The sequence below is a fragment of the Prionailurus viverrinus genome, chromosome A2 (assembly GCF_022837055.1).
Source record: "Prionailurus viverrinus isolate Anna chromosome A2, UM_Priviv_1.0, whole genome shotgun sequence".
In the NCBI taxonomy this organism is placed as follows: Eukaryota; Metazoa; Chordata; class Mammalia; order Carnivora; family Felidae; genus Prionailurus; species Prionailurus viverrinus.
Genome location: NC_062562.1, coordinates 36,405,259 through 36,426,217, shown reverse-complemented (window position 1 = coordinate 36,426,217; position 20,959 = coordinate 36,405,259). Strand labels below are relative to the sequence as shown.

The 20,959-nt window shown below is 43.4% G+C and overlaps 1 protein-coding gene and 1 long non-coding RNA gene across 5 annotated transcripts; both read left to right on the top strand.

Annotated features, from left to right (window-relative positions):
• Positions 1-660: 660 nt before the first annotated feature.
• LOC125160953 (uncharacterized) lies at positions 661-1,790 on the top strand. The gene is made up of 3 exons (XR_007150415.1): positions 661-1,244; positions 1,464-1,544; positions 1,690-1,790. It is a non-coding gene; the product is annotated as an uncharacterized LOC125160953 (long non-coding RNA).
• An 11,754-nt stretch (positions 1,791-13,544) lies between these two features.
• LOC125160951 (transport and Golgi organization protein 1 homolog) lies at positions 13,545-19,320 on the top strand. Of its 4 annotated transcripts, none has more exons than XM_047850462.1 (9): positions 13,545-13,680; positions 13,787-13,822; positions 13,905-13,972; positions 14,097-14,191; positions 15,696-15,766; positions 17,446-17,589; positions 17,787-18,045; positions 18,185-18,267; positions 18,446-19,320. In XM_047850462.1, exons 1-7 carry the CDS (start codon positions 13,552-13,554, stop codon positions 17,883-17,885), a joined length of 642 nt encoding a protein of 213 aa, XP_047706418.1. In that variant the 5' UTR covers positions 13,545-13,551; the 3' UTR covers positions 17,886-18,045; positions 18,185-18,267; positions 18,446-19,320. The 4 variants fall into 4 exon arrangements, with proteins under 4 accessions (XP_047706418.1, XP_047706417.1, XP_047706419.1 ...); XM_047850461.1 differs by having other exon boundaries at positions 15,693-15,766; XM_047850463.1 differs by lacking the exons at positions 17,787-18,045; positions 18,185-18,267; positions 18,446-19,320 and adding an exon at positions 17,184-17,308 and having other exon boundaries at positions 15,693-15,766; positions 17,418-17,563.
• Positions 19,321-20,959: the final 1,639 nt, after the last annotated feature.

Here is a 20,959-nt window from a genome sequence, read left to right as displayed (position 1 = left end):
ATTGTCATTTTTAATTGAAATATAGGAGACTCACCATGTTGTATTAGTTTCAGGCATATATCATGGTGATTCCGTGTGTATACATTACGCTCTCCAGGTACCTATACAAGGGTAGCTATATTAGCTTTCTTACAGGATTGACGCTATTCTATGGGCTGTACCTTGGATCCCAATGGCTTATTCATTCCATAGCTGGAAGCCTGTATCTCTTTCTCAGAGGTGTCAACTTTTTTATTTAACCCAAGTATTATGGTGCTAAACACCATAACCTGTAGATCAGCAGGTGTCAATTTGCAGTCTGTATTTCTGCGAATGCTGCTTAAAGCATTACACATGATATCATTATGTCAATAAATTCGGTTTCATTCTGCACTCAGTAAAAAGGAGAAGGAAAAGGTTTCTTTGTGTCCCCAGCCCTTCGCTAAGACCCTTCCTGACCAGGAGAACAGGCTTCACTGGACCAGCTGTACTCTCAGTACTTCCAGCTGAGCAGCCATGGCATTGCAGGAATTCCCACGGCGGCCGGCAGAGGGCGCGCACGCACCACGCCCAGGGAGGGGCCGGGCCTCTGCGTGGGCAGTGTTGGCCTGAGAAGGCGCCCACTAGGCTTTTCTAATCCAGGGCGCCTCGGGGCTGGGAAGGCTTCCTTGCTTCTGAGGACCCAGTGCCTCTGAGTGTGGGCAAAGAGCCAGAGCTGCGTTTCCAGCAGGTTCCGCCCCCGGGCCTGGGGGAGACCCTGGAGGCTTCGCAGCCCCTTGGCGTCTCCTAGGTGGTGGGGCTGAGTCCCAAGGCGGGGGAGGCAGGGCCTGGGCGGCTTCCCCGGAAGCGCGGGTGGTCGGTTGGCGGCACAGTCCCTCGCTTTTTCTGGGCTGTTCCGTGGTTTGTTCCTCATTTCCCCTGCCGGTATTTCCCTGGAGGATCCGTGGATTCAGGGGATCCCGTGACGCCACGTCAGAGAGGCTGGGGTTGGTTTGTTCCTGGTCAGGCTTGTTTCGGGGGAGAAATCCTGACCCAAATTCGGAGGAACAGGAGCCGCATTTAGTTGGGAAGTGAAGACGCCAAATGTTGACTCTCAGGACCTTCTAGAAGAAGGAGCCGGGACCCACTCTCCGAGTCCTGCTGGAACCAGAGCCAGAGGTGAAAACACAATGTGCCCTCCACATCGCACATGCTTTTATGAACTTTCAGTGGGGATTTTTTCCCAACAATGTTGTAGTCGTTGGAAACAACTGGAAACCTGACAGGTATGTTGTGTCGGGAACCGCCCGTTTCTTGAATGTTCAATATTATTCCTGCACAGAATTTGTTACAGTTATCCTCTCTTGTCTTCATTGGAAGGAATCTCATCAATAATATCTTAAAAACATCCTCGTTACCTTATCCCCTTTTCAGTTGAGATTTGGCATGTTTTCTGATTTCTCATGAATTCGTGAACATCTGAAATACTTTTAAATTGATTGCAGGTTTTACTAAAAGCAGATTCACGGCGTCCCTCCAAGACTGCTCATGGTCAAAGAACATACCAAGGCCACTTCTCAGTATGGGTAAGACTGTACCAAACAAACATCCTGAATCAATTTTAGAAGAAAAAGCCTGATGGTATTTTTTCTTTATGAAAATTGATGCTTAGATACCCTGTTCGATACATTTCCACTTTTTTTTTCCTTTCTTTCTCATTTTCTCTGTCAGAGATTCACAGACCTGCCTGAGTTTTACATTCACCACACATACTTTCAAGTCTCCTTTCTCTCCCTGTAAGAAAGAAGACAGATCTTCTGATGCGCAGGCAAGTTGCTGTAACTTCAAGATTTGTGGTGTACGTGTCTGTTAACTCCCCCCCCCCCCAGTTGAAAATATCACCCCACCTTGAGTACTGCCATAAAAAATGTAATCTATGTTCACCAGTATGATTTCATTTCGTTATAGTGGATTTCTTCATTTGATATTTTGTGTATATGCATACATTAGATGTTTTAGTCCTGAGAAAATCCCACATGTAGTTGAAAGAAAAATGTATATCCTATATGGAAAATTAGGAGATTGCACATTAAATTCATAAATGTAGAATTTTTTAATGTTTTTATTTATTTTATTATTTTTTAAATATGCAATTCATTGTCAGATGGGTTTTCATCAACACCCAGTGCTCATCCCAACAGGTGCCCTCCTCAATACCCATCACCCACCCTCCCCTTGCTCCAACCTCCATCAACCCTCAGTTTGTTCTCAGTTTTTAAGAGTCTCTTATGCTTTGGCTCCCTCCCTCTATAACCTCTTTTTTTTTTTCCTTTTCCTCCCCCATGGGTTTCTGTTAAGTTTATCAGGATCCATATAAAAGTGAAAACATATGATATCTGTCTTTCGCTGTATGCATTATTTCACTTAGCATAGCACTCTCCAGTTCCATCCATGTTGCTACAAAAGGCCATATTTCATTCTTTCTCATTGCCACGTAATATTCCATTGTGTATATAAACCACAATTTCTTTATCCATTCATCAGTTGATGGACATTTAGGCTCTTTCCATAATTTGGCTCTTGTTGAAAGTGCTGCTATAAACATTGGGGTACAAGTGCCACTAGGCATCAGCACTCCTGTATCTCTTGGGTAAATTCCTAGCAGTGCTATTGCTGGGTCATAGGGTAGGTCTATTTTTAATTTTTTGAGGACCTGTTTTCCAGAGTGGCTGCACAAATTTGCATTCCCACCAACAGTGCAAGAGGGTTCCTGTTTCTCCACATCCTCGCCAGCATCTATAATCTCCTGATTTGTTCATTTTGGCCACTCTGACTGGCATGAGGTGATATCTGAGTGTGGTTTTGATTTGTATTTCCTTGATGAGGAGTGACGTTGAGCATCTTCTCATGTGCCTGTGGGCCATCTGGATGTCTTCTTTAGAAGTGTCTATTCATGTTTCCTGCCCGTTTCTTCACTGGATTATTTGTTTTTTGGGTGTGGAGCTTGGTGAGCTCTTTATAGATTTTGGATACTAGCCCTTTGTCCGATATGTCATTTGCAAATATCTTTTCCCATTCCGTTGGTTGCCTTTTAGTTTTGTTGGTTGTTTCCTTTGCTGTGCAGAAGCTTTTGATCTTGATGAGGTCCCAATAGTTCATTTTTGCTTTTAATTCCCTTGCCTTTGGGCATGTGTCCAGTAAGAAATTGCTATAGCTGAGGTCAGAGAGGTCTTTTCCTGCTTTTTCCTCTAGGGTTTGGATGGTTTCCTGTCTCACATTCAGGTCCTTCATCCATTTTGAGTTTATTTTTGTGAATGGTGTAAGAAAGTGGTCTAGTTTCATTCTTCTGCATGTTGCTGTCCAGTTCTTCCAGCACCATTTGTTAAAGAGACTGTCTTTTTTCCATTGGATATTCCTTCCTGCTTTGTCAAAGATTAGTTGTCCATCCGTTTGTGGGTCTAGTTCTGGGGTTTCTATTGCATTCCATTGGTCTATGTGTCTGTTTTTGTGCCAATACCATGCTGTCTTGATGATGACAGCTTTGTAGTAGAGGCTAAAGTCTGGGATTTTGATGCCTCCTGCTTTGGTCTTCTGCTTCAAAATTACGTTGGCTATTCGGGGCCTTTTGTGGTTCCATATGAATTTTAGGATTGCTTGTTCTAACCTCGAGAAGAATGCTGGTGCAATTTTGATTGGGATTGCATTGAATGTGTAGATAGCTTTGGGTAGTATTGACATTTTGACAATATTTATTCTTCCAATCCATGAGCAGGGAATGTCTTTCCATTTCTTTAAATCTTCTTCAATTACCTTCATACGTTTTCTATAGTTTTCAGCATACAGATCTTTTACATCTTTGGTTAGATTTATTCCTGGGTATTTTATGCTTCTTGATGCAATTGTGAATGGGATCAGTTTCTTTGTCTTTCTGTTGCTTCATTATTAGTGTATAAGAATGCAACTGATTTCTGTACATTGATTTTGTATCCTGCAACCTTGCTGAATTCATGTATCAGTTCTAGCAGACTTCTGGTGGAGTCTATCGGATTTTCCATGTATAGTATCATGTCATCTGCAACAAGTGAAAGCTTGACTTCATCTTTGCCAATCTTGATGCTTTGATTTCCTTTTGTTGTCTGATTGCTGATGCCAGCACTTCCAACACTATGTTAAACAATAGCGGTGAGAGTGGACATCCCTGTCGTGTTCCTGATCTCAAGGGGAAAGCTCTCAGTTTTTCCCCATTGAGGATGCTATTAGGTGTGGGCTTTTCATAAATGGCTTTTATGATGTTTAAGTATGTTCCTTCTATCCCGACTTGCTCGAGGGTTTTTATTAAGAAAGGATGCTGAATTTTGTCAAATGCTTTTTCTGCATCGATTGACAGGATCATATGGTTCTTATCTTTTCTTTTATTAACATGACGTATCACATTGATTGATTTGTGAATGTTGAACCAGCCCTGCATCCCAGGAATGAATCCCACTTGATCATGGTGAATAATTCTTTTTATATGCTGTTGAATTCTATTTGCTAGTATCTTATTGAGAATTTTTGCATCCATATTCATCAGGGATGTTGGCCTGTAGTTCTCTTTTTTTACTTGGTCTCTGTCTCGTTTAGGAATCAAAGCAATACTGGCTTCATAGAATTAGCCTGGAAGTTTTCCTTCCCTTTCTATTTTTTTGGAATAGCTTGAGAAGGATAGGTATTATCTCTGCTTTAAATGTCTGGTAGAATTCCCCTGGGAAGCCATCTGGTCCTGGACTCTTATTTGTTGGGAGATTTTTGATAACTAATTCAGTTTCTTCGCTGGTATGGGTCTGTTCAAGCTTTCTGTTTCCTCCTGTTTGAGTTTTGGAAGTGTGTGGGTGTTTAGGAATTTGTCCATTTCTTCCAGGTTGCCCAGCTTGTTGGCATATAATTTTTCATAGTATTCCCTGATAATTGCTTCTATTTCTGAGGGATTGGTTGTAACAATTCTACTTTCATTCATGATTTCCTCTATTTGGGTCTTCTCCCTTTTCTTTTTGAGAAGCATGGCTAGAGGTTTATCAATTTTGTTGATTTTTTTCAAAAAAACAACTCTTGGTTTCATTGATCTGCTCTACAGTTGTTTTAGATTCTATATTGTTTATTTCTGGTCTGATCTTTATTATTTCTCTTCTTCTGCTGGGTTTGGGGTGTCTTTGCTGCTCTGCTTCTATTTCCTTTAGATGTGCTGTTAGACTTTGTATTTGGGATTTTTCTTGTTTCTTGAGATAGGCCTGGATTGCAATGTATTTTCCTCTCAGGACTGCCTTCGCTGCATCTCAAATCACTTTAAAATCTTAGAGGTTCAACTGTCTGCTTACATTCACCATCTCTTTTTGCATGTTGTCCACTTTTTTCATTATCTGCATTATCATAGGAATGGAAGTGTTTTTAAGTTCCCAGGATGATAATTCCTACATCTCTGCCATAGGAAGTGTAATTCTAATGCTTGCTATCTGTGTTCAAACTGTGTGGTTTTTACTATGCCTTGTAAGTTGTGTTGAAAGGCAAATGTTATGTGCTGGTAAAGGAACTGAGGTAAATAGGACATGAGTGTGAGGTTTTTATATTTATCTGGCTAGGGGTTAGTCTGAATTTACTCCCAGGTGAGACAGGAAGGTGAGAGCCCTGGAGTTGAGTATTTTCCCTCACCCGTATTGCTTAGTCTTTGGGAAATCCCCAGTTAGGCTCTTCGTTCCTCTTGAGGGCAGATCTTTTCTGGAAGAACAGAATACTTTGGAATTTATTTCTAAATGAGTATTTGCCCCTCTCCCTGCCACTGGAGAAAACTTGCCTTCACACAGAAACACAAATATTAAGTATTTGGTGTGTTAATATTCCTTTTCACTTCCCCGCCTGTGGGGCTGGGTGACAAGGGACAGGGAAGCTCAGAGGTTCCTAAGTGGCTTTTTGATAGCATGATGATATTCTAATATCCTGGCAAGAGTTTAGGGCTGCCCTCAGCCTCTCATCATCCTTTAAAACTTTAGAATGGGGAAATATGTTAATGGTGTCAAAACCGGGTCATGCCTAGATTTGATTGAGCTAGAATTTATCAGGAGAACTGAGGTCTGCAGAGCTCTTTTTGCTCTTTTTTTAAACATCAACTGTTATTTCTGTTGTTGCTTGTGCTTTAGCTCTAGCCGTGTTTTATTCTTTTTCTCATTTGGTGGCTTTTGTTTGTAGCAGTCTGGAAAAAATCATGGCACCTGATGTGCCATAACTCTGTATGAATTCAGCAGACAGCCAACTCCATGTAGTATTTCAGAAGAGCTTTCTAGAGAATAAAAGAGGCATATCTTAGCTCAAAGGTTTTGCCCGCCCTTCCTCTATCCCTCCCTCCCTCCCTCCCTCCCTCCCTCCCTCCCTTCCTGTTTCTTTATTTCAGGAATTCAAAATAATCCTAGTTCTAAACTTCAGTGTGGATACTGGATTTAAAAAAAAATAAGGGAAATGACAATTTAAAGCATTTTTTAAATGTATTATCAATGGTCAAAATTGAATAGGCTGAATGTTCATTTAATATAAACAAATTTTCTGTTAAAAAAAGCTATTTACGTTGTGCTCTTTAACAGAAATTGTGAAGTAACATGACTTAAATAGGAAATTATTTTTTCTTATCTTTTAATCCTGTGAATTAATTATGCAAAATAAAATTACTGTAATTTCACTGGATTACTATTTTGCTATTTATCAGGAACTATACGTTTTTACTAATAATATGGTTTTTTTTAATTTTTTTTTCAACGTTTATTTATTTTTGGGACAGAGAGAGACAGAGCATGAACGGGGGAGGGGCAGAGAGAGGGAGACACAGAATCGGAAATAGGCTCCAGGCTCTGAGCCATCAGCCCAGAGCCCGACGCGGGGCTCGAACTCCCGGAACCGCGAGATCGTGACCTGGCTGAAGTCGGACGCTTAACCGACTGCGCCACCCAGGCGCCCCACTAATAATATGTTTTGACACCAAATTTAATTTTGTTTTTTCCCCTCTTAGATAGAGCCTTGAGAATATCACGGTAAGAATTTAAGCTTTAGTTTTCTTTGCAATATTTTCTCAGTACTGGTGTTTGATGTGGGTTGTTTTTTTTTAATGTTTGAGTGAGAGAGAAAGAGTGCAAGTGGGGGAGGGACAGAGAGGGAGAGACACACACAGAGTCCAAAGTGGGCGCCAGGTCTTACCTGTCACCACAGAGCCCCATGGGAGGGTAGAACCCATGAACAGTGAGATCATGCATGACCTGAGCCAAAGTCAGACACTCAACCAACTGAGCCACCTAGGCGCCCCTTGATGTGCGTTTTGATTCACCTAAGGATAAATATGGGGACTTCTGATGTCTAATTGACTTTTTACCTCTTGAAATTCATCTTTCTCTTCCCTGTTTGGAGCCTAAGTGACAATGTGGAGGGAGTTGCCATCTCTTAAGACATCAGGAGGAGGAACACATCACCAGAGTAGAGGGAATGAAATTAGTGTAATTTTACATAGAAATGATTAGGAAACAAGTGATGATATGAGCCTGAGGTTTGGAGTGAGTACTTTGCCATGACCTGGCTCTTCATGAAATGTGAAGATGAGAAAACTCTCTATCTACAAGCCTATCAAGAAGCCTGAGCTTAGAGACAAAACCAGATATTGCCAGGCAGGGTGTGTGTCACAAGAGAGGTTTAAACCATGGTTCTGAGTCTGAGGTGGAGGAAGCCGTTCATGCCAGGGGAGAATGAGTGGAGATGAGATTTTTGCAAATGGGGGTAATGTATTCTGCACAGGCTCCATAGACTGTGGTGATCCTGTGGCGCTGTCTGTTGAGAGCCAGGGTGGCTGCCTGACACTTAACGAGCCCTCAAAGGCTGGTTGTTCATCCCTTTGAATGCAGTGGTGGTGGTGGGGAGAAGAGTGATCTCAGGACATGAGAGCTCTCACACTGGGCCAACAAAAGAGAAGTTTGCACTTTCTGGTCAGATGACAGAATCAGTCCCTGTTGGAGGAGTCTGTTCTAGAGCTTACATGTGTTACCTGTAATTGGGTGCTTCATGTGTGTTGAATAATATTCCTTTAAGGTTGGAGGGTAACATTCTCATGTTGGGATGAAAAAAGTTTGTCTTCTAGGAATTGCCATTAATCCAGATCCTCCAGCCACTAAGTGTAAAGCTGAGATGGTACCCGTATGTTTGATTCCAAAGACCTTGTCCTCCAGGGCCCCCGCCCTAGGGTTCACGAAAGGCAATCTGTGAGCAGCAGGAAGTCATCCAAGGCCTTTGAGTAGTCAGTCAGTCAGCAGCAGTTTGAGCTTTCCTTGTGTGGAATTCCAAATAGCACCTGGGAGTGTGAGTGGCTCAAATCGAGACTAAATGATGGTTTTGTTTGTTCCATTATTTGCAGGGACCTATTTATGTACCTTAATAATTGGAGGAGAGAAATGTAAGTTGATAGGATTTGATTTTTGTTTCATCTCTGGTGGTGACATAAGTATGTGAAGTGGTTGGATTTTCTAAGAAGGGTGCTTCCAGATGGGAGAGAAATGAGAAGATATTTTATTGTGTTTCTCCATTTTGGACAATATTTTAAATAGGAATCTCATTGAAATAAGGTTTTCTTAGGTTTAACATGCTGCTAAAACTTGATTTCTTCAGGCACAACAGGAAACCTAAAATGTTAGTTACACCCACCTGTAAGATCATGTGTGCTGCTAATACACTGGGATTATTTGATGTCACTGGTTTGGTAACAGCCTTAGAACATGTTTTGTCTCCTTTTAGTTAGTTTACAGCGAATAATTGAGAGATCAATACTTTTAAGAAAGAAAACAAAGAATATCATTGCTGAAAAAACACCCATTTGGGAACAGAAGGTAGCATTGCCCTTTCAAATATTTTTTTGTGACTTCATTTTGGTTACTGCCACTCTGGTAGAGCATCCTACTGACCTATTTCATGTGTTCTATAAACAATACCAATTCAACACAAGCTTCACAAATGTAAAGATCTACCTCTTTATTTGTGAAAGGAGTCACACATTAGAAGATAGGTTTATCTAGCACTATGCTTTTTTTTTTTTAATTCTGATTCCTTTTTCGTGTTTTATACAACAATGAGTTAAGGAAATGTCTTCAGGAAACTATGAGAGAAAGTAAGTTTCTCTCTGATGAAGCTCTTAAACTGAAGGTAAGAATCCCTTCTTTGCCTGGATTGCATTCTAAAAACACAAATAAAAGGAATGAATTATTATTACTCATTCAACATGTTTTGTTGAAGGAGAACATCAAAATAATGGAGCACTTTAAAGAAATTAAAAAAATAGTGTTTATTAATTTTTTGAGAGACAGGGAGACAGGGAGAGACAGGGAGAGACAGGGAGCACAAGCAGGAGCAGGGGAGGAGTAGAGAGAGAGGGAGACACAGAATCCAAAACAGGCTCCAGGCTCTGAACTATCAGCACAGAGTCTGACACAGGGCTCAAACTCACAAACCACGAGATGACGACCTGAGCTGAAGTGGGATGCTTAACTGACTGAGCCGCCCAGGCACCCACTTCAATGAAATTTTAAATGACACCCTTCAAAGTGCACCTGTTGCCTTGCAAACTCAGAGAGAGAGGAATGTGAAGAATCAGGAAGTGGTAAGAGTTGGCTGCTGAGTTTTACTGTAATTGGGCTTTGGAGGCTTTTATTCATTGGGTGAAGTGAGCACAGCATATTTGCTTGCCATTTACCACAGTAGAGGGTGGGCCTCTGGGAGCCAAACCTCTTTCTGAACAATGAGCTAGAATTTCACTAGGACCACCAAGATGAGTTTTGCTATTTCAAGGACTAGGAGTTATCTTTTATTTTCACAACTAGGTAATTTATCACATCATTCAACTCTGCCCTCGAAGATACGTAGAAAATTCCCAAATATAGTTGAGAGACAAAGGGTGATAGCCACAGTGTATAATCCTTTCCTTAAAAAAAATATTTTTAAATTATTCTTTAGAATTTTTTGTTTAAATTTTAGTGAGAGAGGGCATGCGAGAGGGGCAGAGGGAAAGAGAGAGAATCTTAAGCAGGATCCACACTCAGCGTGGAGCCCAACACAGGTCTGGATCGCACGATCCTAGAATCATGACCTGACCCCAAATCCAGAGTCTGATGCTCAACTGAGCGAGCCACCCAGGTGCTCCATAGTCTCTTTCTCTCTTAATGCTGAACAGTGAATTTTCAACGAGAATGGGGAAGAAGTGTGTGTTTGTGTGTGTGTATGCACACACACACATATACAGATGTATATAAATATATATATATTCCAACAAGAAATCATTTATAAGCTATCTGACGTGAACTATTTCCCACCATCTTTATCTTCTCCTAGTGATATTTATGCCTCAAGGTCTTTGTTTATTGCAATGCACAATCCTGTTGTGTTAGGTACACTCAAATTTTTGTGCGATCATTACTTATGGAAAGTGTTTTTCTCTTATCTGTCTTACTTAAAAACGCAAGATGAAAATGGTGAATTCGAGCATGTAGAGTTGAGAGTCTTGAGGTCCAATAACTGTCAACTGGAAAGTATGCTGTCTGTTGCGGAGAAATCCCCATATTGGTGACAATGACTTTGCATTGGAAAGGGAAAGAGTGCCTTCCTGCCTTCACGGTTCTTGCCCTTTTCCTATCTCACCAAAAACAAGTCTCAGGTCATGTGCACACTTAGAAAGCAAATCCATGTTTGCACAGAAAATAAAAAGACCCTGGAAGACAAGTGTAATGCACTGAGGTCTGTGAAAGCAACCAAAGAAGAAAAAGTCAAACAGCTGAAGGACAAAGCAGGCATCCTTGAAGAATTCTATGAAGAAAGAAAAGTGGCTATAGAAGAGTGAAATGTTCATGTGAGAACTATCACAAGCACTGTCGTATGAATGAATGTGACGGCCAGTAGAGATAATTAAAATTCTTTTCGAATTTTTTGCCAAATACATTCAGAATTGTGCCTGTCCTTCTTACCTTGCTTTCTGTCACCCGCATTTTCCTTTCTGTCCTAAGTGCTTGTCACACATTGTGTCATGTATTTGGGGTGGAAGAGGGAAGGTATCAGCACTAATAACATTGATGTCTGGATCTGCTTGGGATCCATTTCCATTGGCCCATGGGTTTCAGTCCCATCACGTTGTCTTGTCATCCAGGAATTAGGTCACTTTTGTTCAGGACCACACATGGGTCAAGAATGTGTAGGGGAAAAATCAATGATCTTGCTGCAGAAACCACAGAAATTTATTTCTGGAAAGTGGGTAGGGGCGCCAGTAGTACTGGATCCCTGCATCAGTTCTGCTAGTGAGATTGTTCACAGCAGGCCAATCCCTAAGGAAGCTGAGTTATTTCCTGTCTCCCGATTTTTGAAGTGTAACTCCTCTGAGTCTTGACCAAAGCCCGCAGCTTCACTAGGGCTCATCTTTGCTGGCCGCCTCTGAACTAAACACGTTTCCTTCTAAGTCTGTGCCCGTAAAGTTGTTCAGCTATTCTGCAGTTCAGTTTTCTGTCCCCAAGTTCATTGATGAGTCCTGGGGAGATTGGTTCCCACTGCCAGGCTGGCTTTGTCCTGGGCTTCCGTCTTCTCCATCTTGGTCACATGTGTCTTCATGGGGTCATTAGAAATTTGGTGCATTCGCTCACATGTTTCCTCCTTTGTACAGTATTTCCTTTTGTTCTCAGGAGGAGATCAGGGCCTTTAGAGCCCCTCATTCACATTGAAAAGGAAATACTTCCTTCTCTTCCCTGGAGACTCAGCTTCTGTTAGTCCTTCCCACACCTGGGGTGGAGCCTGCTCTGTCTCACTGGCATCTTGTTTTTATCATTTCTAAGCTCTTTGGGGGAGCACGTACAGCACCCTGGCCACCTTTCTATCTTCACCCCCTTACAACAGAACCACTACATTCCAGCCACTCCAGAAAGCATTTGTTGAAGGACTGCCTGAGATGCCGGAAGGAAATGCATGTGCCTTTCTCTGTCTAGAGGTTTTGTGTCAGTTTCTAGGAGTCTTTCAGTTTTGCATGTGACTCTTGAATACATCCAGTACCAAGTTGAAACCCTTTAAAGCAACACCATGAACAAAATAGTCTGAGGGCAACACAGCAAACCAGCCTTTCTAAGCATTTCCCTTTGCTGCCTTCACTGTCAATGAACTGAGTCTTGTTCAAGTAGATTGGCTCCATGAAGTTGATAGTTTTCCATCTGAAATCTGTTTCCTGGAGATAAACCCAGACTGTGTGACAGTTCATATCAGGTTCTACCTCAGGTGATGTTGCTGCTCTAAGATTGGCCTTTTCCTCCACCAGGATATGTGAAGGTGGACGCAGGGGTTGTACTCCTGACTCTAGCGATGTCTGGGAGTGAGCTGCAATGTTGGGGAAGCCATATCCTGGAAGGTCGTCTTTCAGCGTGATTGTCCGTGTCAGGGTACAACTTCTGGACTGAGAATCAGGGCTCCCCACGGAGGTGTGAGACTAGTGATGATCCCTTGCTTCATCCTAATGGGTATGGGTGGTCAGACAAGGTTTTTGACACTGAACTGAAATGAGCCTTCACCATCTCAAACCAAAGTCCAGCTCTGGGAAGGCACAAAGTGCAATGTTATTTGATGACTTTATGTTGAAGGAGAGGAAACAGGTCTGAGAGCAGAGACATGGCAGCAGACAGAGGTTGAATTTTCTTTAACTTAAATGGGGTGTTCAGTTCATTTCTCTGACTGTGTTGTCAGTCTGTGCATTTACGGGAGAGGTGGGGAAAGGTATTTGTATCTAGGCCTTCAAGAGTGCTGGGAGGTAAAAAGGCAGAATTTGTGGACCTTGGCTCCTGGACAGTGTATAGGTCTTTCCCATCTTAGGAAGCTGAAAATGACACAGTGTGAACTGGCGGCAAAGAAGAATCAGCTGGCAGCTGCAGGGGAAATGTGAAAATAGCCATGAAAGAAATAAACAAGTACAAGTGAGTTCAGCTACTAATTACCAGCAGCTCATGAAACCTCTCTTCATTTCTTTTGTTTTTAACCTTATTACAAAGTTAAAAGTCTACGTTTAGACTCAACATAGTAATATAAATAAAAATGCAGAGGACATATGCATAGAGTATTAACAGGTAAAAAAGGTAACATTTAGAAAGAACAAAACAATTAACTTCATCAACATTTCCAGATTTCAGGAATGGCCAGACTGTGTGGAAACTTCATCCATGCCAACGTTCCTGGGGGGTGGTGTCAAGTATCATAATCTGTAGGAAAGCAGTGTGTCTTAGAATGAATCATACCATCAACATGGTAGTGCCATTTCATGGCCTTGGTCTTTGCAACTGTAGAAAACATGGGGAAGATCTAAGTGAAAGGACGAAAGAGCTTTATGATGAAAGACACTTGTCACATGATCAATTAGGGCACAACTGAAAATGGGAAGGAATTATGTGAACTCTGAACCCTACAGTCATGGAATGAGTTAGGAAAGGATGGAACAATAGTTTTGATCCTATTGTACATTTACAATCATGTGAAAAGTGTTTCATGTGTAAAATTGTATTAGGGGACAGATAGGATGATGACAACATGGGCAGATTATTGAAAATCATACCCAATATGGAGCCTTATCTGACAAAAGCAATTGTAACTCACAGGCAACAAAATGAACAAAGACAAGAACAGCTGCAGCAGGCAGAACTCACCTTCAGACACCAGGTAACGTGAGTTCTGCCTGACATATGGAACCCTTAGTACCTCATGTGGGTGAATGTAGTGGCCCTTGGAATTCCTAAATATGAACTTTTCATTGTTGCTTTTTCAGATCGCAGATCATGAGAAGAATGCTCAGGACAACTGGGTAAGTGTTTCCTTTTTTCCTCTTCTCCCTCTTTGGTGCACAGTCTGGCATGACTGAAGGTGGATGTGTTTTTCTCCCCCAGATCAAGCCTCAGATCTGGGAGAGGGAAATGGCAGAGCAGAGCCAGGAGGTCGCCCGCTTGAAACACAGGTGTGGGAGCATGACATGAGTTTTTATGGGTGTTTTGAGGGATGACAGCTGTGCTGTTTAGTGTCTAGTCAGAGGACGTGGCATTGCAATTCTTACAGAAGTCCATTCTTTTTCTGTATCCAAGACTGGATGGGATGGAAGGAAAGAGGCTGCTTGAGGGATACAGGAGGCGGAGACGAATGCCTGGAAGTCCAGAGACACAGAACCCTCCGAGGAGAGGTAAGGAGCACGTGGTGATGTGCAGCAGCCTAATTTCTGCGGCAAAGCCTTTTCCTGTGGGTGATCATCGTGTGTCCTGGACAGAACCACAATTACTACCTAAGGATAGCAGGTGGTCTGAAGGGGTGACAGGAGGGCGTTCTCCTCTGGTGCCCCAGGCAGCAGAGCACCTGTCCCTGTGACTGGTGGAGCTCAGGCCCCTCCCCTGACTTTGTCCCTCCCACCTCCTCTAGCATCCCCTAGCTAAAGAGAGGATCCTGGAGGGGATGACGGGACATGGGCCTTAGCTTTCTTCCCACCTTGACACAATGTGAAGACTTTATTTTAGTTTTATTTCAGCAGTTCATTTCGTTACTATTTTTTTTTCAACGTTTATTTATTTTTGGGACAGAGAGAGACAGAGCATGAATGTGGGAGGCGCAGAGAGAGAGGGAGACATAGAGTCGGAAACAGGCTCCAGGCTCTGAGCCATCAGCCCAGAGCCTGACGCAGGGCTCGAACTCACAGACCGTGAGATCGTGACCTGGCTGAAGTCGGATGCTTACCCGGCTGCGCCACCCAGGCGCCCCATCGTTACTATTTTTAATGTTGTCATTTTTATTTTATTTTTTCTTGAACCATAGCCCTACGTTCGTAATTCAGGCTCCATATAGCTTCGTCCTCTGATGTTATCAGGGCAAGTCTGCGGCTTCACTGCTAAATACCCATTGTTTTCCTTTTCTCGTTTGTATATTAGTGTAAGTACATTTGTAATCAGATATAGTTATATAATAACTTCCCATGGAGAAGGCAGTTTATAGATAAGCAAAAAGACTGAACAATCCACCTGGAGCCTGAAGAAACATACCCAGGTTGAGCATTCCCTGATGATATACCCCAATCAGTATGCTCCATTTACCCTTTTTTAAAGCTCGTTTATTTTGAGAGAGAGAGAGAGAGAGAGAGAGAGAGAGAGAGTGTGTGTGTGTGTGTGTGTGTGTGTGTGCGCGCGCGCGCGTCTGGGAGGACCAGAGAGAGGCGGGGAGAGGGAATCCCAACACTGTCAGGGTGGAGCTGGACACAGGGCTCCTCGAACTCACAAGCTGTGAGATCATGACCTGAGCCAAAATCAAGAGTCAGATGATTAACTGACTGAGCCACCCAGGCATCCTCATTTTTATTCTTAATCTGTAATGAAATGGTGATTTCCCATAATGTATACTGAGAAACCTCTGTTTAAGTGATGACTTCTAGATTGCTACTTGAACCTGACCTGTCCACAGTTATTTGATTAATTATGAAAAACATGAACTAGGGCACGGTGAGGTCTTTATCAAGGTGATGGGATTGTCCCCCTTGTCCTTGGGGGTCACCTGAGGCATGTGGGATATCCTCTGCCTCTGGCCAAGGACCTGTGTGTAGGGAACAGTTTAAGATATTGGAGGAATGAGGTGAGGGTTTCTTTTAATTTCACACAGTCCACTAAAGTAGAATAAACCTCTATCCCTTCCGGGGTCCTTAGCAGATCCAGAAACTGATGCAACCTTTGTGAGTTACAGCAGCTCTGACTGTACGAAGAATGCAGACAAGGACAAGGTAAATCTTGGGACCATTCTCAGTTGTAACACTTTCGGGAAACCCTCATCTGTCTGTACAGCATGCTCCCATGGCCTAGTCTCGTTTTGTGTGTTGTGTTATATGTCTGCTTGTTATTTGTTTTCCAAATGCACACTCTTAACCTAGGAGCCTACAAGCTTCTCTACTCTCAGCCTGTCATCTTTTTGTGGTAAGTTTAGAAGCCCAAAGGGCTTAGAGGCTGAGTACCTTAAGACTTTACCATGTGTTTCTGGAAATAACGAGAGGAGGATGACCCCACATTCCAAACAGAAGTCTCCTGGCCTGGGTCACCCCTTCCAGACCTCAACTCTGTGGGAACAGTGTGGCTGCTGTGTCTTCCTTTCTTGATTCTGGCTAGGAGATTAACCTGCTAGAAAGTCTACCACATTATTTAAAACTGAAAAATGCAAAACCCCATCATTACTCCAACTTTTTATTTTGTGCCCTGTGCAATTTAAAATTATTTTTTAATATTTATTTATTTCTGAGACAGAGAGGGACAGAGCATGAGTGGGGAAGGGGCAGAGAGAGAAGGAGACAGAGAATCAGAAGCAGGCTCCAGGCTCTAACCTATCAGCACAGAGGCCGACACGGGGCTTGAACTCACAAACTGTGAGATCATGACCTGAGCTGAAGTCGGTCACTCAACCGACTGAGCCACCCAGGCGTCCCTGTGCCCTGTGCAATTTAGAGTGGTCTTAGACAAAGTCATTATCATCACTCATCACCTTCCCGTCTTTGTTGGTAAATGAGTTGTCTGGAATCCTTCCAGCTATACCTTAGGTAAAAATAACCTGAACATTGTGTCCTTCGATTGTGTTCATATGAGCAGTTTCTGGTTGTGTCCCCAGTCACTGTTAGAGCTGATACAGTCTCATGACACATCCCAGGAGTTTTATACCAAAACACTTGCATTAAAGCTGTTATGTGAATTTTTACCTTTTTTGTTTCTGTAGGACTTAATTACTTTGTGTCCTGTAGTATGCTTCAAGTCAGAATTCCCTATGAATTAAGATGAACACATCTGAGCTTTGGAGACATTCACCACAAGTCACTTGTTCCTCACAGAAGACTTCCTCCAGGCATCCTCCACTCCCCAGAGGTCTCAGAGGCCTTTGACAACACTTCAAGAGGGAAGACTCCCTTCTCAGGGAGAGGAGCAGAGGAGGCAAAGTGAGGGTCTGGCTGCAGAACTTTTCCCCAGGAGTGGCTGTGATTCCATGAGCAGAATAAGAGCCATTTATTTGCACTCAATTTGTTGTGTTCCTATTATACCAAAAACAGAGCATCAGGAGTCACTGCAGAGGAGGGATGCAGGGTGAACTGGGACATAGATGCCTGCCTGTCTGGAGAATGCTGCTTCATCACTATGTAATCACTTCTGTTAACCCTCTAGGACAGGACCCGTGCCATTTTACTTCCGCAGACATGGGCAGTGATGTGTGGTGACAGCAGTTCCTCCTCTTGCATCCACCACCCCAAGCTGTAGGTGGTATCCAGTGGCAGGGACAGAGTTTTCAGGTACTGATGCTACTCTCTTGGATCCTGGTGGCAGAGAAGGTGACAGGTGCTGACACGTTCTTCTCTGGCTTACAGCTGCTTTTGGTATTGGTTCTCTTGTCTGGCATAGGCACGTAGCTGTCACTTCTGTTCTGCAGGACAGTGTGGATCCATGGGGACCTCCTCCGTTAACTGGACGATTCTGCATGCCCTACCCTAGAGGCGCCCCACCCCCATGGACCATTAGGCACATCCACCTCCTGAACCTTGGCAGCCCTGAACCCCTCCACCTGCAACCCTTGGTAAGATGATCTGAGCACTAGAAGTTGACTTGTAAAACACACCCATCTTATTTTTGTTGTTAGCTCTTTGGCCAAGGTGCAGAGGCCGTACCACAGTCCATTGTGATGTAAGGGGAATGTGTCTGCTGCCATTACCACATTCCTCAAGTTTCTCATGATCTCATCTTTGTCATTCCCCCCACCATGTGTTGGTACAGGTGTCTCTCGTGGAGAAGGATTGGGGCTGTATGCAGAAAAGCAGGCATAGCGCTTTAGCAGATGTGTGCCATACACAGTCCACGTGCTGGGCCCTGTGAGGCACGAGGCACAGCCTAACGTGTGTCCATCCAGTTGCACCCCCAGCCATCCCTCGTTGTTCAGTCAGTGATGAACACATCTGAATCGGGGCTTTTAGGCGTCTTCATCAAGTTATAAGGGATGGTTCTTCAAGTTCTTCTTGGGGATCACCTGAGGCAGGTGGGATACCCTCTGCACGTGATTTGGGATCTGACTGGGGCAAAGAGTTTAAGTTGCCGGAAGAATGAGGGGAGGGTTTTTTTTGTTTTTGATCTCCAAACAGTCGACTCAAATCAGAATAAACCTCCATCCCTTCTAGGGCTTTTTGCAGATCCAGAAGCAGGCGACACTCCCAAGAGTGACATGAACCCTGGCTCTGCCAAAACTGCCAAGAAGCACAAGGTAAATGCTGTGGCCATTTTCGGTTCTGAGTCCGTACGGACAGCCACATCTTTCTGTACAACACACTCTCCTGCCATTGTCTCTGGTTTGTGTGTCATGTGGTATGTCTGCTCTTTTGTTTTTGTTTCCAAATGCAAAACCTTTACCCCAAGTCTACGGGCTTCCCTGTTTTACACAGGCATGTCTTTGTGGTAACTTTAGAAGCTAAGCGTGCTTACGGGTGAGGACCTTTTCCAGTGTGTTCCTGGAATACATCAAGGAGGATGACACCACACTCCACTTGGAAGTCTCCTACCTTGCCTCATTCTTTCTGGACCTCCTCAATGTGGAATCATCTCCTCAGACTTCTCTCACAATATCCTGAGGCTTTGCCTGTGTTCCTGCTGGCTCAGCCCTAATACCAGTTCTCAGTGGGACCTACAGAGAGCCTCAGCTGTGGTATCGGTGAAAACAGGGGTAATATTTGTTTCCAAGAACATTATAAAAAGAAGACATTAAATACGTAAAGCCTCTGCTAAATCTCTGGGAAGTGTCCACTCACCCTTCTCACAGTTTCAATTAAGATATCTCCACACAATGATCATTAAAAAAAGATGGTCATGGGAGTTTGTTAAACTAAGACTGTTAACACCTCAGCCCAGGGATTGGGAATCGCCGTTTTAAACAATAAGACAAGGTCCCTCATTTTTCTATTAAAATTCGGGCCCTACCAGACAAAGAAAGAAAAGATCATTACGAGAATGTGTACATTCACAGATCTAGATCTGAAGACAATCATTTTCCATTACGTATAGACTCACAGATGCAGCCACACGCTAAAGTGTTCATCTGAGGCCACAAACTACAGAAGACAGAATGCATGTAGGAAAACAGAAGATAAGACGGAAATAACACTAAATCTCTTTGCCTTATAGGACAACTATTTTGAAATTTCAAGAGGACTGTGCACGGTGACAGACGACAGTGATTATGTATCTATTTTAAGAAGGTGTCAGATCTGCCTGAATGCTTTCCCTGCCCATCCTGTCCCCTCCACTTTGTCCTTCCTACTGTTCCCTAATATACCTTTCACCATTCTGTGTCAGCGTCTGCTTCTAGGACCATCCACTCTCACTCCCCATTGAGTGCACACAGTGGGGTTCCTGTACACACAGGGAACAAGCTGGCAGAAATGGCGGCGACAGAGGATAGTAGCAACATCACCCTTTGTGCAAGAGAGCCTGAGGGAGTTTTCCAGGGTGGTGGGAACTTCCTGTGTCTAGATTTATGGGGTGTTTATGTTCATTTATTTTAGAAATATTCACTGACTCCCTGGTGCCTCGGAGTCAGATAGACAGGTATCTGCCCCTAGGAAATGGCGGAGTTCTAATGATGGGGAAGGATGAGGGACCAGCAGTGACTATGGGAGAGGAGTGAGGAGACCAACATGAAGTCAGACCCTCGCCCGGGATGCCAGGTCTCCCCAGACAGCACCATGTGTAGGAGGGCTCTGAGGAGCAGAGATTTCTTGATCACACCCGTGAACTACATAATCCCCCTGCAGTTTCCTCACTGAGGGATGGCCAGAGCAGAAGCCAGCAGCTGGAGGACGCCCTGATCATGGCTGGATTGGAGCAGTGGACCTGGGGGATTGAGTCAGAGAAAGGGACGGGCAGAAGGTAGCGACAGGGAGTTTGAGAGACAAAGGGAAGAGAAGAGAAGGGACCTCTCTCTGCTGACTTCACCTACATTTCTGTGTGAACAAAAGGAGATTCTTGCCTCAAGGGTAGGGAAGAAGGCTGGCAAAAAGACAGAGTGACATTCTCAGCTCAAGTGCCCAGGATATCAGCCTTGCTCGTGAGTACCTACCACGGGAAGCCTGTGCTTTCTGTCATAACTGGAACGGCAGCTCATACCATTTAGTGAAAATCAATCCAATTATGAATCCCTCAACATTAAAGTACTGCAACAAAATTAAGTGAACAGACTGAAAGATACAACACAGGATAAAATCCAAAGGTAGATCGACTGCAGTACTTACTGGAATCCAGTCCATCAGAAAAGGAGGTACCCGAGTGCAGGCATTCAGACACCTGGGCAATATCTGCAAATGTTAAAAAAAAATGTAGTCCTTACTTCAAAAACAACATTGGCATTAGACACAAAGGGATCATGACTTAAGGTTTAGAGAGAAACCATATGACTTCATGGTGCTGTACCCATGAGATCAAGTCGCATCAAATTATACCCTTTAACTTGAGGCTATTTGTTATACCTAGAGTTTCAAAACATAAAATGCTAGGAGAAAATGTGGGAAAGTTCCTTTCTAATCCTGAAGTGCATGGGTGATAGGAGTCTGTCTGACCATGTCTCAAAAATCCAAAAGATGAAGGCATTTAAAAAAATTAGTAATAGCAGAGTAGGAGGACCCTGAGCTCACCCTGTCCCATGTTTTCAACTACATAACATCCACATCCAAGTCCATAAACCACAGAGGGATCCAGAGAGTGGCAGAACAAACTCCACCACTAAATAGAAGCTGTATCTGAAAGGTTAGGAAGGTCAGAAAGGTGGAGGGTGGCTGCCTGCAGAGAGGGCAGAGAAAGTGAGCCCTCACACGAGGGAGCTCACACAAACAAGACTAATCCCCAAAACAGTTGGCTTTAAAACCCAGAGGGGCTGAATTCCCTTGAGTTTGGATCCTGGAGCTTTG

Excerpts from the sequence above, each read along its gene's own strand:
- LOC125160951 (XM_047850461.1), top strand. The coding sequence starts at position 13,552 with ATGGGCAGATTATTGAAAATCATACCCAATATGGAGCCTTATCTGACA. Across the intron at positions 14,192-15,692 it reads ACAGAACCCTCCGAGGAGAG|CAGATCCAGAAACTGATGCA; the intron begins GTAAGGAGCACG and ends CGGGGTCCTTAG. Across the intron at positions 17,590-17,786 it reads CCCTCCACCTGCAACCCTTG|GTGTCTCTCGTGGAGAAGGA; the intron begins GTAAGATGATCT and ends GTGTTGGTACAG.